Source organism: Dendrobates tinctorius, unplaced genomic scaffold (genome assembly GCF_039654945.1).
Source record: "Dendrobates tinctorius isolate UK_male_01 unplaced genomic scaffold, ASM3965494v1 ptg000116l, whole genome shotgun sequence".
NCBI lineage: Eukaryota > Metazoa > Chordata > Amphibia > Anura > Dendrobatidae > Dendrobates > Dendrobates tinctorius.
In genome coordinates, this window is record NW_027361784.1 from 10546383 (window position 1) to 10562239 (window position 15857).

Consider the following 15857-nt stretch of genomic DNA (forward strand, 5'->3'; position numbering starts at 1 on the left):
CATGAGCACGGCCCCATGGAATAACTGGTCCGAGTGTGATCTGATGTTTAGTCGGATCATACTCGGACCGAAAATATGGTCGTTTGCACCCGCCCTTATAGTCTACTCTGTTATATTCCTGCCAGTGTAGGAGGAGCCAACCCCGCTGTGTGCCCGGGCTGGAACCAAGGGGGCTGTGACCAAGGTTCCTAGGGAAACTGTTTCCGGGGGACAGAATTAGAGGACAGGACATAGTGAGTTCCAGAGAGGTTGGGGGAGGAGCCAGTATAAAAAGGTCTGAGGACGCCAGGAGGCGTGAGTCAGCAGAACAGGAGATGTGGAGGAAGGAAGCCAGGAGGCGTCAGAGAGCCAGAGCAAAAGCCAGAGCCATAGCAGAGCGGGGAGAGCAGCGACCAGAGAGACTGCAGGGAGACTCACCACAGGCAGAAGGGAGACGGCACGTAGCCATCCAGGAGGGAGACGCTGACCGTTCAGCCACGCTCCTAGTGGCCACCACCGCCTGACTCCACGCGGGTGCGGCCCGTCCACTCCCGCCCGCGGCAGCCGCCACCTGACTCCACCCAGCGGGTGCGGCCCGTCAGCTCCTGCCCGCAGCAGACGCCGCCCCGCTCCAGTTCACGGCTGCAGCCTACCTGCTGCCACCCACGGCCGACGCCGCCTCATTCCAGTTTGCGGCTGCGGTCTGTCCGCTGCCAGCCGCGGTCCCTGCAGCACCGTTCGGGGCTGCGGCCTCCATTCTCCAGCTTCCAAGCGGCACTGCACCGCCTCTGCCGGGGGGGCACCACCTTGCGGAACTCTTCCGGGGCCTGTTGTGCCCCTACCTCACCTGGGCACAGGAACGCCCGAAGTCTTAGTCAGATCCTCGTCGGCTGGGCCCAGCGGCTGCAACGCCGAAGCATCATCGTTCAGGACCCTGCCGGACGTCAGAGAGGATAAGTGACACTTTTATAACTAAGGACCCGTAGTCGGCCATACTGCGGCCCTATAGTGACCGGCCTTCGCCGGGTTAGTCGTGTTCGCATTACCGTGTGTTTCTTGTATTGATCCCCTGCGTGGGCAATTATTTTTAGCTTGTTCGGTTGCTCAAGACAGCCCCAAAGGCATCTATAGATATAAAAGTTACACCTTAAAGCTCAGACCGTCTCACTCCTCGTCACTGCACCCCCCGTACCAGCGAGTACTACATTATCATAAATACTAGTATCTAGTGATGCTTACTGGGCATCTTCGGCGTGTTCAAATAATATGTTCGAGATCCTGTGGCTGCATGTCTCACGGCTCTTTGACAGTCACAGCACATATATGGACTTCATGTTTGTTAGGCAATCCCTACATGTGTTGCGTTTGTCGAACAGCGGTGAGGCATATTTTTTGAGGACGCGGAAGATACTCTATTAGCACCCAAGCATGCTCCGATAACACCTGATCCGAGCAGGTTCGCTCATCACTGGTCGAAAACCTGCACTCTACACATATCCATACACCCGTCTTAAAACAAATGACATTGTACTAAAATATATATGAAAAAATGGTACACTGCACGCCTCTTAATAAATTTTGGGAAATAAGTTGTTCATTCATCAGAAATTTAAATCTATGCCTGTTACAAAGTGACGTAGCCTTGCAATAGATTTCGTGACAATTTCTCACATGAATTATAAGAAACCTGGCACACTGACACTGGTTCCACCCTTTCTCCTAACTCCACTCACTATTCTTCGTCACTTTTTAGCCTTTTCATCGCCGGGCAATTTTGTGCATGCTTGTTGTTTTTTCCTCTCCCATTTTTTCCAGGACCCATAACTTTTTTTTTTTAATTTTTCCCTAAACACAGCCATATGAGGGCTTGTTTTTCTGCAGGATGAGTTGTAGTTTTGAATGACACCATTAATTTTGCCCTACAATATACTAGAAAAAAAAGGAGGGAAAAATGCTGAAGTGTGGTAAAATGGTGAAAAAAATGCAATTCTATCATTGGATTTTTCGGGCTTCATGTTTGATAAAATGACCGGGCAGTATGAAGCTTCAAGCAAGTACAATTTTGTCAATAAGAAACTTGAACTCTGAAATTGAAGACTATTTTTTTGTGTTTACTGCTAACATTTTGGGGTACACATATGATCTTTTGATTGCTTTTTTGCATTTTATGTGAAGAGTGGAGGCTGGAAACAAATGGCAATCACATTTTTTTATACTGTTTTTTATGCACCTTTGTAGACTTGAACTTGTGATCACTTATGAAAATGATGGTCTCTTATGATGCCCAGTGTGTGGCTGGGATATCCAGGCACCTATGGATGCCCTCAGCAGCATTGTCACGCCACGATCATGTCACGGAGAGAGTCACCTGACACTGCGCTACACCACGACTGCACACTTTAAGTGCAGAAATTGACAACAGTTTTTCATGGGTTGAACAGCAGCAATAGGAGCTAGTACTGGTCGCTACTTCTAAGGTCAGATGTTGGCGGTATAACACAGCTGGCGTCTGCCTGGTATGATGTGGGCTCAGCTTCTGAGCCTGCGTAATAAACCAGCACCTGACCTGTGAGGTCTGAAACATTCGCACAAAATTCTGTGCAACAGTCCCCCTTCCATCCTCCCAATGGCTATATAATGTCCAGAGTGAGGTTGAGATTTCACAATCATGAATTCCACACGTTACTTTCACTATTTTTTTTTTAAAGTAACATCATTTTCTAGGATTGAAAGACTATTGAAAAGCAATCACCAAATCCCAATACAGGAGAGTCCAAACTCTGCTGCCCATGAAGTAGAAAATGTTGACCTGACCCCCGGAATAGTTCTCCTCTCCCATGTATAATAAAATCTTTGCGTGTAGAGCGAGCTCTGTACAATTTGAGACTGTCTGTAGGATACGGATATAGACAAACCTATGCTGAACCCCATCTATTATTTTGGTGTTTTTCCTATTGACGGGTTGTGCATCCGTAGTAAACATTTTCCAACATATACTGTATGTGATCTCAAATCTACTACATGGTCACAGCATGTCGTACAGTATCTGTGGCAAAGGGTCCTTCAAAAAAATCTACCATGGTGGCCACAGTGGGAATGTATGCCGGCCACTATCAGGATGGTGTGGAGTCTGACACCTACCGATCAGCTAAAAAAAATGCACCAAATGGCCTTTGCCAAGAACTGTGGTTTATATCCATTCATTCCACCCCAGACAACGATTATGGGCAGCAGTTTTCAGCAGATTGGTGGAATTGTAGAATCTCCACCAATCTTATATTTATGAGCTATATTAATAATTGGCCATCAGTAGTTCAGTCATGGAAATGGTTCTATCCCTTACTCAAGGATGGTGCAGCGACAAGCAGACATGGCATGGTTAACTGACACAGATTCTATGTGAGGCAATGCAGCATAACGGTTCCGATCTCTCTGAGAGGATACTAGTTTATCTGTTATAGATTATAGTCTGGCACAAAGCTTGCTGGTTTCACTTCAACATTGAGGCACTGAGCTTGTCAGTTACGGTCAACAATATGAACAGTCTCATCTTTTTCCTCTCTTCAGGTTTTGCAGAAGCCAATCAATTTAATTATGGAGATGGAAATGACAATCTGGGGAACAGCGTCCAGCTTGTTTCATCAACCCTTTCAATCCCTTGTGATGTAGAGAAAGATGCCAGTCACGCCACACAGATCACCTGCTACACCAGGTATGTACCCTCTGACCTGCACCTGGAACCTGCATTTACTGGTTCCACATCAGATTCTTAGTGAATATATCCACTGATTTCACTACTTGCTTCCACATTTGATTTTGCCCGTGCATAGATTTGGTGGAGGTAGGACAGGGGTAACCTTTGGATTTTAGTTTTCTTAAGTGGTATTGTAACCCAGTGGTGTAACTTGACGCCCAAGGGTGAACACTCCAACAAGGCTACCCATCAATCCCAGGCTTTTAAAACCTTCATGACCTGACAATTTTCCATTTGTACTTGTTCATGTTTTCAATACCCTCTTCTAAAAGACATGAGGGCTTGTTGTTTTGTGGGATGCGCTAGGCCAGAATTACATATTCAGCATTTGGTGAATTTTGTAAGCCGAAACCAGGAGTGGGTGATAGATACAGAAGTGGTGACGTGTTTCCATTATACTTTTCCTGAGTGTTCCACTCCTGGTTTTGGCTTACAAATGCTGATGGAAAATACTGACCGAATACTGAACTTGTGAAGGTGTCCTTATAGTTTTGAATGACACCAATCAATTTACCATAGAATGTACTGGAAAATGGGAAGTGCAATTATTGAGATTGCAAAAATGTAGAAAGAATGGCACTCACCGGGTAAAGTAGTCAAGGCTTTATTGTAAAAGCATGCTAACGGGAGAAGGGGTGCTGAAAGGAAGTAACGACGATCGTTTCACGTGGAGAAGGCGCTTCTCTGCACAAAACAATCATCGTTACTTCCTTTCAGCACTCGTTCTCTCGTTAGCATACTTTTACAATAAAGCCTTGACTACTTTACCCGGTGAGTGCCATTCTTTCTACATTTTTGCAATCTGTATTTGCTTGTTTTTCATGAATGTGCACCTAAGGGTTAACAGTTAATTGTCGGCTGCGTCTCTCTCACACATACTAAGTACGGTTCGGAGGTGTGGATCTATGTGACGGTGCTCGCCATCTATCCTTGGATTTTGCAATTATTGAGATGCCAAACCACACTGGTAAAGTTTTTTTTTTTTTTATAATATATTTAATTGACAATAGAAAATATTCAGAAATTTGTAAAAAAAAAAAAAAAAAATTATTTTGTGTCGCCATTTTTTGAGGATCCACTTAGTTTTTTTTCTGTTAATGGAGCTATAAGAGGTCTAATTATTTGTGTGGTGAGCAGGTTTCTGTATTGGCAACATTTTGTGGCACATCCGACATTTTGATCACATTTTATTATTGAGAGAGGCGCAATGACAGAAAAATGGTTTTTCTAGCATTTTTAATTCTTTTTTTTTTTTGCTTTGCAGCAAGAGATGAGCGAATATGTTTGGATTTTGGCCCCAAATCTGATTTTGACATATTCGGGCCATAATCAATCACTATTCCTGCCGAATGTATGTCTTGTGATCGGTTCCAAACATATTCGGAAATTTCTACTCCCATTGACTCCAATGACATTTGGCTGTGCAAAATTTTGCAAAAACAAAATTCAATTCCAATCGTATTCAGAACCGAATCTGAACAAATTTGCTCATTTCTTTTTACGGCATATAAATTTAGGTTTTTATACTGTATATCAGACTTTTATGAATGCAATGATAACAAATATGTTTATTTTTGTATGTTCTCATTTTTTAAAATCGGGCAAAATGAGGGTGATTTGATTTTTCATATTTTTTTCAAAACATTTTTTTTTACTTGAACTTAAACTGTATTGTTCAACATCTTTATCAACGATTTAGATGAAGGAATTGAGGGTAAACTGATTAAATTTGCTGATGACACAAAACTAGGAGGGATAGCTAATACTAGAGAAGAGAGAGAAGATTCAAAAAGATATAAATAAACTGGAGCAGTGGGCAGCAACTAACAGAATGGTTTTTAACAGGGAAAAATGCAAAGTACTACATTTAAGCAATAAAAATGAAAAAAGCATATACAGAATGGGAGGAATAGGGCTAAGCAACAGCACATGTGAAAAAGACTTGGGTATACTAATAGATCACAGACTGAATATGAGTCAACAGTGTGATGCAGCAGCAAAAAGGCAAATGCAATTCTAGGATGTATTAACAGAAGCATACAGTCTAGATCACGTGAAGTCATTATTTCCCTCTAGTCCTCTTTGGTCAGACCTCATCTGGAACACTGTGTCCAGTTTTGGGCACCACATTTTAAAAAAGACATCAACAAACTGGAGCAAGTTCAGAAAAGAGCTACCAGAATGGTGACCGGTCTGCAAATCCTGTCTTATGAGGAAAGGTTGCAGGATTTGGGAATGTTTAGTTTGCAAAAGAGAAGACTGAGAGGAGACTTAATAGCTGTCTACAAATATCTAAAGGGCTGTCACACTGTAGAAGGATCAACAAGGAAAGACTAGAAGCAATGGGATGAAACTGAATGGGAGGAGACACAGATTAAATATTAGAAAAAACTTTTTGACAGTTAGAGTGATCAATGAGTGGAACAGGCTGCCACGAGAGGTGGTGAGTTCTCCTTCAATGGATGTCTTCAAACAGAGGCTGGACAGACATCTGACTGGGATGATTTAGTGAATCCTGCTTTGAGCAGGGGGTTGGACCAGATGACCCAGGAGGTCCCTTCCAACTCTACGATTCTACGATTCTATGATTCTATGAACTTGTGTTCATTTTGCAATGGATAAGGAATCTTATAGTTTCCTGTGCATGGCCTCCCTTTGGGTTTCGGCAGGTCCTCAGCTGCCTTGGTAACCGAGCGGCATCCCGCAACAGAATCATAAGGGGACGATGGCTGCACTGAATAGGCAGAGATTGACAGTGACATTTAAGGGTTTAGCAGCAGTGATTGGAGCCAGTTCCAGTCACTACTGTTAGAAACCAATCCCATCTGTATACCACAGCCAGCATTGGCCATGTGTGGAGCAGGCTCCTGTTTAGCATCTTTGATGAAAATGCAAAAACATTGTGATCTAGGAAACTTTTTCTGGTAGATCTTTTTTAATTTTTATGTAAAAGGTCAAGATTGAAAAACAAATGAAAAATTATAAATTAAAAGGAATTAAAAATTATAAATTAAAAGAAACCTGTCATCTTGGAACAAGCTATATACCTGCAGATATAGGGTTAATGTGCAGGTATATAAGTTATAAGGCTGTCCGAATATGTCACTGGAAGTGCAGCTACCAGTGGAAAATGAATTTAATTCCTCCAAAGCCTCTGGCTTTCAGCTTTGGTGTGCATGCAGCGGTTACAGTCACCGCTCACAGTCACCGCTCGTCTGTAAACATGCCGTTGCACTATGACTGACAGCTCGCTCTGCACAGGGTATAGTGAGGGATGCATGCCTCCATAATGAAAAGCCATCGGCACCCAGGGAGGAAATAAGTTGATTTTCCCTCTGTAGCTGCACTTTCAGTGAGATGGCCAGGCAGCATTGCAATGAAATCTACTTGCAAATTAACACTAAATCTGCAGGTAAAGAGCATTTTCTGAGGAGACAAATTCCCTTTAAACGCTATTTTTCTGTGTTGCAGACCCATGCCGGCAGATAGTTACACGGTGAGAGTGAGTGTTGATAGCGTTCCTGTGGACACCGGTAACATCTGTAGTGGAAACTTCCAGGTCTGGTGGTGTATGTTCCAGGTATGTAAGCACAATCTTTTTTTACTAATATTCTTACTTTCCAACTATCCCCGAATGTTTTTAAAGTTTCCAGAATAAGGGGAGACCTCCCAGCCTCCCAGAAGGTCAGCAAATCTCCTGGGCTCCATTCATCCTGAGTAAAATCCACCAGATACCAACTTTTCTGAAAAGTTTCTTCATTCAGGGAGGAGGGAAATGGGACATGGAAGGCAGGAAAATGGGAGAGGTATGGCTTCTAAAAGGATCGTGACTATGGAGGAAATTTACTGGTTGCACACTTTGCACGCCATAAATAGTGGTGGTGGATTCATTGGTGAAGGCGGAAATCTACTGGTGGATCCTTATTATCTGATTATAAGGAAAGCCCAGGGTTTAGCTCTCTTGAGGGTCTCCATTACGAACTTTGCTTGCCAAGGTCAGTATTTCCAATTATGTTATAATACCATTTAAAGTGGGAAACCAGGCTGTCTAGTAGGCTCAAGAGAGTCAGTCATCATGAGAATTACTTTGTACGCTGTGAAGCAATGATGCCAATTGCTTACATGGCAAAAGGGACAGGTATGTATAGAAATAACCCAACTCTTTTTAGGAATGTTGCATACAGCCACTATTGATATGAGTAGTGCATCCACTCATCACTGTCTACATCCCCTCTGTGAAGAAAAATATGTTCCTATAATTCTACAATGGATGTGTGGAGGAGATCCATTTCAGCCTGAAGGAGGTGGCGAGTTGTCAGTGCGCGGGTGTGGCTCCCTTGGATTTAATGTCTTAGTTTTATTTCTCCCATAGAATGGAGCAGAAGGAGCCATACATCTCTCCTGTTTTGTCTGCAATAGGTGGTCAGGACTGGTCCAAGTTGACCACCATCTTTAATTTGGCATTTTCTCTTTGTAGCAGCTAATGGAGGATGTCCATGCCATAAATCTGAGGGAAAAATGGCTAAGCAAGCTACTCTTTTAGGGCAGTGGTAGATTATAAAGAATATGTGGGTGCTTTTCCATGTTATAGATTTGCCCAACGTAGATGTTTCACACCACTTACATGTTTTTTTTCTCCAGTGAGACTGATTGGAAATGAAATCTCAGTTTTTGGGCCAATATTCTGAAACTGCTGAAGATATAATCCATGTCTTAGGCTATACTAGGTCGGGATCTAAATATAGTATTGCTAAAAGTATTCTATGACCTGCGTCCTATGGTAGACACTGGTAATGTTTTGTCTACTGCAGACAAGTTGGAGACACCCAGTCTTGTCTGAGAACAGAGTAGCCTGGAGACACCTGTATCCTACAGACTGGATGGAACTCACCCGAGTCGCTTTGTTCTAGGTCTAAGTTATCTATCCCTTAGCCTCACTATTGTGTAATAGAAGACAAGAATGAATGTTTTCATAGGCAACAATACCCGACTCTTCACTGAACGTCAGGTGTGATAATACAATTTTTGCCACCTTAAAGGGAATCTGTCAGTAGGATCAACCTTCCAAAGTCGTCTATATGGGCATGTAGGTTATAGGAAGCTGAATAAAGTGATACCTTGGATATCTGTGATCCAATGTTTTATTGTAGAGAAATCCACGTTTTTCCTATATGTAAATGAACTGTTAAGATCTATGGGCGTGATGTATATCTCCCTGAGAATATGCCTCCACAGCATATTATAAATGAAAGAACGCATTACCAGTGTGATTTGTAATGACTGACTGCTCTTCTGATCTACATATCTCACACTATAGTAATGCCTCCTTTTTTTAAATTAAACTAGAACGGCAGATTCTCAGGGAGAGCCTTGTCCAGCCCATAGATCCTAACAGCTCATTTACATATTAAGAAAAATGTGCATTTCTGTAGAATAAGACATTGGATTGCAGATGTTAAGATGTCATTTCAGTCAGCTTCCCTGGACGTTGCTTACTATATGGATGACTTGGGAGGGTTGGTCTTTCTAACAGATTCCATTTAAGAATTGTTTTTTTTCTGGTTTAAAGGGTTGTAGAGAAGTGGTAATGATTTATATTTATCCAACTTTTCATTTCAGACACATATATACTACACCCCAGTGATTAATAGTATACTACCTGTTTCTGGAACTCCAGGTACTTCAAACTTTAAAATTTACTTTTATATATATATAATTTAGGACCCATTCCTGTTTTTGGATAATTTATAAACTTTATTAAAATTGTGTAAAGAAGTGTAAATTTTGCTCCTATAAAACTGGGGAGCAACTATAATTCAGCTTACACTCTGTCCCTGCTACTTTTTAGAGAAATCTACTTTTCTAAGGGCGCAGTCAGACCTAGATCGGAATGCAGAGGCTGTCCGGCGGCTCTTCTGATCTGAGTGTGACAGCTTCATATATTTCTATGCAGCTGTAAAGGTCGGCCAGGACTATAGTCGTGGCCAGAGACACTAAGGCATCAGTGTCACGCCGTCCCTCACAGAAAATTGCAATCTACTGTTCGGCATACCTGCGTCTCCAGGTTTTGGTCCCCCTGGGCATTTCCCAAGCGGCGATGGCCCCTTGGCGGCTCCCGAGGCGACTCCCAGTAACTGAGACACAGTCCATAGTAACTTGAACAGTTTCTTTACTGATAACTTCACATAATATCTCCACAGTTGGCACATCATAGATTACACATTCGTCTTTACTTGCTTCCTCAACTTTCCCTACTTTGCTGACGCTTCTATGCGGCACGTGCCCATACCGGTCCATCTAAGACTGCTTCCCAGCTTCTTCCTGGCCTAACCTCACCATGATGACAATTCCTTCTGCCTGTTTCGCCCCAGACTTGAAATCATCCACCACACAGTTTGGTTGCCTCTGGAAAAGCATCTGACCCATCTGTACTGCTCCCTGCGAAGCTGCAGCATCCTTCTGTTCCTCACTCCATCCGACTCCCGCCCTAAGAGCGTCCGCCGCCCAGGCTACAAGTCGCCACATCTTCTCTACTGCTTTGGTCCACTAAACTGATGTCCAATAGATGTGGATAAATTGGATTGTAGCTACTTAACGTTGCGTGGCTGCCGAGCCGTCCTGGGCCTATAGCCCATGTGGACACTTTGGGTACCCTGGTCCCATCTGAAATAAATTCCTTCTCATCTAACCTTAACTCCCAGCAGCCCCATCTACACTTAACCCTATCCTTCTAAGAGCTCTATATACTAGAGTACCCCCTCTAGTGGTCAAAGGGAGCACTACACTATCCCTATTCTATAAATGGCGAACCTTAAAATGCAGTGAACATTATCACAACTATGTGCAAATAAAAGCAACAATGTCATAAAACATAAAGACAAACAATGGTAATACCCAGAATGGAGTAGCAGTACCATTCCATACAGTATGTGTGGTAATACATGTGAACATGTAGCAGTACCATTTAGCAATGGATAATAAATACAACATTAAACATCTTACTTAACCCCTTTACACAGCTGTCACACTTGGATCAGGAGAGTCTTCAACCAGCCTCTGCGTTCCGATCTCGGTCCTTTTTATGCGGCCATCTGACTGCGCCCTAAATTTAATTAATACCTGCTGGATGATGAGATAATGTCTAATTTTATTCTGGAATTTTGGTAGAAATTCTGTCATAAACAAAACCGGTCAATAGAAAAAAAAATTGAAAACAACAAAATTTACCTACAGCCATAGTGGTAATCTACAGCTAAATACCAATGTAAAAAAGGGCAGGCGTCTAATTCGAAGAGCTGCTGCCGGCAGAAAATGAAGCTGTGTTCTCCCCGCATCCGTTCGCGTCAAGTCATCTGGACGAAGCAGGGGCCATGAAAAGTCAGTGATCAATATACATTGAGTGTGCTGTAATCACTGACACTGCTCCTTGACTGATAGCCTGCTCTACAGAGTGTGGGCAGAGTGTGGGTAGTGTGTGGGCAGAGGAGGCCTCATTTTTCCTGCAGCACTCCCACAGGGGAAATGAAGCATTACACAGTTCCCACAGTTTAAGCTAATTCATGAGCTTCGTCTAGAGGACTGCTCTCTTTTTATACACAGAATTTCCTAATGGGGTATTTGAAAATGGATTCTAAAATAGCAAACTCCATTAATATAGGATAAAATGAGCGACTGTTGACAAAATCCGATTACATATGGCTGATTGTGCAGTCTGGTTGTACATTTTTTCTCTCCAGGTTCTATGATCACAGTCACAGGCAAAATCTTCACCGATGTTTACGGCAGTAATACTGCTTTAAGTTCTAATGGAAGAAATGTCAGAATTCTCAGGTAAGTTATTTAAAGGGGATGTCCAGTGAAAACAACTCATCATCAGCTGCCTGCAGGATGGTTGGTAACTTGTTGATCGGTGAAGGGCCGACCACTGGAACCTACACCAATCAGCAGGACTTTTATCCCTGTTACAAAATTCATTCATTCATTCTCTTGTCAGGGTCTTGTCAGCGCCAGCGTGCAGCCTCCGCTGAGCAGGGACTCACCCGCACTGTAGGGGGGCCCGGGTTCAGGTACAGCCGGGAAGCTCAGACAAACAGGACCTGGGGATGCTGAAGTTTAGCAAGCAGTGAAGGACCTACGGCCATGTGACTGCAAGGGGCAGGGCTTAGCGTCCTGCTGCCAGAGATCGGCAGGACACAACTACAGGAATGCTCAAAGTCAGGCAAACGGGGTCATACACAGAGATAGCAGTAAAGTACCAGGGATGAGACAGAACGGATGGTCAGGGCCAAGCAGAGGTCAAAACCAATCAGACATAGAAAGTACCAAGCAGAATCCAACAAGCAATATCCAGAGAACAGACCGAGTCAAAACCAAAGTATCAGGCAAACCAGAACACAGCACAAACACACTCAGGGGTCAACACACTCTGCCAAGGGCGAAAGTATAACTGACGGGGATTGGCGCTTCCTGGGGCTATAAGAAGCTCTCCCCGAACCAAGGAGAGGCCACAATAATAAGCCCCAGGTGTGCAGGTAAGAGTCTGCACTGAGATCATAACATTAACCCCAGAAGTGCAGGTACACCAGCACTGGTTCCAGACATTAACCCCAAGCGTGCGGGTCCAACCCACGCTGGGATCATGACATCTCTAAGAGGCAGATGGATAAAGGTGAGTGCAGCGCTTGGCAGCCTTAAAGAGAATAATTGGAGCAGTAGAAAGTGGTGCACAGTGTAACTTTATTCTAAAGCGCCTTGTATTGTCGATCCATGTGGGTCTAAAGGTCAGACCTCCAACGATCAACAAGTTATCCCCTCTCCAATAGAGGACAACTTGATCCACTCGACAACAGCTTTAATGTTCTGATTTTATCAATTTGACAAAAATACATTACAGAGTAGCTATGAATCGCGCCTTTAGTCTTTACACATTTACATGTAATGGATTTATAATTTCTTTATGTCACATTTGGCAGAGTTTATGCCGGAGGAATGCCGTGTGAGCTGCTCGTACCTAACTCCGACACATTGTAAGTCGTGTGTATTGATATATTGATTTTCACCTATTGATAAACAGTCAGTTCTATTCCCCTATTGTATGCGGTGTGGACGCTAGGGGTAGGCAGTAGTCGCACACTATTTTGCATTTGTCTTCCCGCACAGACTGTGCCATGTAATTACGTCATCTTCACTCATAGGTACGGGCTCCAACTGGACAGTACATCCAGCGACACCGGCTTCATGATCTGCCGCTCTACAGGGACATATGTCGGTAAGATGGACAATCCTCATATGAATTTTTTCTGCGTTTCAGGACAGAATCCACCGTGTTTATTGCTCTAATAATAAAACACCTGAAACCGATATATCTGGTAATGGAAGCCTATAGTCTGGGATTTGTCCCAGACTCAAATGACTGAAGCTTCAAGGGTTCTTAAAGGATTATTCCCAACAAATAAAAAAAAAAGTCATAAACCAGCCAAAAGAAAGGTGGTAACTTTGAAATTGATGGGTGTCCAATAACTGGAACCACCATCAATCACAAGAACAGGGGTCTTAAATACCCCATTGGAATGGAGTGGTGGCTGAGCCAGTGCACAACTCCTCCATTTATTCTCTATTGATTGCCTGTTATAGTGCTGATTATAGTGCCTTGTGGATAGGTAATGAATTTCAATGTCTTTAATGGCAATCTACATATTTTATACGCAACATGTATGTGTAGCTTCATGTACACAAACGTAAATTACACTCGTTAACAAGTCAATTTTAGGTCCAATATCCTGTACTGATTTATTTCTCAGTAGATCTTTATTTTAGATATTTGTTTGTTTTAGATACAGAGCTCCAAATCCCCTCTTTAGTCACAAAGATGAAAAAAAAGTTATATTCTTAACCACTATAGCCGCCACTTGCCAAAACTTACTGTAATGTACAGACAGTATGCAAAGAGCTCCAAGGCGCCCTCTAGTGGTGGCTACAGGCAGCAATAATGAGAACTTTTAACCAATTTAGACACAAATGCTATGGACTTGTGGTTGGAAAATCCACAAAGTAATACAGTAGAAACAAGTCGCATGGTAATTGGCCCGCGGTTTGGATTTTCAAACTTATAGCATGTCAGTTTCTGCTGGATTTGTAACACATTTGTGGCAAATTTTCCCCATTTACTTAATTGAGGAAATCAAAATGCACACACAAATTCTAGTGATGAGAATTGGGTTGTGAATAAAATGCAGGTGAGCAGAAAAACACAAAAGTGCAGATAAAATAGTGTAAAAATCAAAAAATCACTATGCTCTCCTTACCCATCCCTATGGGCTCTTGTGACACTTCTCCAGTCACCTGCCTGTCTCTGTTTTCTCGGCCACCTGTAATGGCGTGTCATGTAGAGCCGTACTTGCTGCAGAGACTGCAGATGTCACAAGTTCTGGCATGGGGAGGGGGGGGATGTTTGAAGCTCACCACGCCATGTCATCCGATATTGGAGGCTGAAATCTGTGTGTCGGGTGCCGGTCTTGCTGGTGAAGCTCAGCCAAAGGTTCAAGGAAAGGAAATAAACGGCACATCCATCCACAATATGTAAAAATTTAGTTCATGCTTTATACAAGATTCATTAAAAACGTGGAATCCAAAAAATATAGATAAAAACCTGACGCGTTTCTGGCGTCCAAGCGCCCTTAGTCATAGGATTAAGTTCTGACACGTAATCTCAGGAGGTGGTAGGGCGAGTACAGGCGGATGACCCGAGAAGTGTTGCCAAAGGAGAGATGAGTAGTTTGGTATGTCTTACATTTTGGATCAGATCAGCTTTTTTCTCTAGGGAAAACCACAAAAAAAATGCCCAAATCTGCATTATTTGGTGCAGATTTCTTGCCAGTTTTAGGCTGGAGTAACTGTATAAAGGTTTTGCAATCTTGACTCAAATGGAGGTGTAGTTAAAGGGAATCTGTCTGCGGGATTTCACCCCAAACTATTTATATGTGAATGTTGCTCTTTCAAAAACACAAGCAATACCTTTACATGGCCAGTCCTCTATTACTAAGAAACAAGCATGACTTAGGAAAGTCTGACTGACGGCTTCACTGTAATGACCCCTCCCAAAACCCACACTTACCCCTTCTTAACTTAAATAAGACACGACTGCGTGACATTGGATGTAAAAGGCCACAGCAGCCCCGTTTATTAACACCAAACAAGCAATAACATTTTATCCATAAACGTAGAAATATTCCATAAACATAACCACCAGCAAAAGGAGGGGGGTAAATGAAGAGTCCATTGTACATGGTTGCAACACCAGCTCCACCACGTGCCCTCAGCCGCACCACACTGGCTCGAGGACACCCAGCCGAGTGTTGCAAAACCCATTGTACATGATTGCAACACCAGCTCCACCACGTGCCCTCAGCCACACCACACCGGCTCGAGGACACCCAGCCGAGTGTTGCCCAACCAATGTCCTGCTGGGACCCAGCCCAGCAGGGACCCACGTTAACATGCCCCGCTGTGACCGAGCACAGCAGGGTCCCACGTTAACATGTCCCGCTGGGACCCACCTTAACCAAGTATACCATTGCACCACCAGGGGTAACCCGCTCCTGCACTGGGTTCACCCCCCCGCTCTTTGTGCAATCCACCGACTTCAAATACCCCCCTCCTTTCCGCCACCGCGAGCACGTATGACACCTTGTACGTGCGAGTACCACCACCAAAAACCCAACCCGAGCCGACTCTGCGGCTCGAGTAACCAATGTTTCTGTACCAAGACCAATCAATCAAAACTGATCCCCATTAGACCTCACAATGCCAACCTACACCAAAATACCAGTACAACAAGGTCAGCCACACCCAAGACCTGCAACTAGCCAACCGCATCGTCCAATCCTATGCACCGCCTGCGCGACCAGTCCCCAACCTGAGCCGCCGCCTCTGCCTCGTTGAGACCGCAACATTGCAGGCGCCTCCGAAAATTATACTTCACCTAATAATTAATCAAAGCCAACCATTATTGCCGTGTACAAAAGAACCTACATTGGTTCCCCAAACCTCCGATAGATTCTTGAAAATGTGCCCAGTAAAACCCACTATGTAGTCATTCCAAACAGGAGCCCCTATGGACACCAAC

The 15857-nt window shown here is 43.6% G+C and overlaps 1 protein-coding gene across 1 annotated transcript in view; it reads left to right on the forward strand.

Moving 5' to 3' along the window:
- The first annotated feature begins 3515 nt into the window (after window positions 1–3515).
- PKHD1L1 (PKHD1 like 1) overlaps window positions 3516–15857 on the forward strand; it is a 216907-nt gene continuing 204565 nt past the window's right edge. Inside the window, exons 1-6 of the mRNA XM_073590061.1 lie at window positions 3516–3691; window positions 7205–7313; window positions 9353–9410; window positions 11470–11563; window positions 12706–12759; window positions 12928–13001. Of these exons, the coding sequence (XP_073446162.1) occupies window positions 3516–3691; window positions 7205–7313; window positions 9353–9410; window positions 11470–11563; window positions 12706–12759; window positions 12928–13001 (565 nt within the window). The remainder of the gene's footprint in view (window positions 3692–7204; window positions 7314–9352; window positions 9411–11469; window positions 11564–12705; window positions 12760–12927; window positions 13002–15857) is intronic.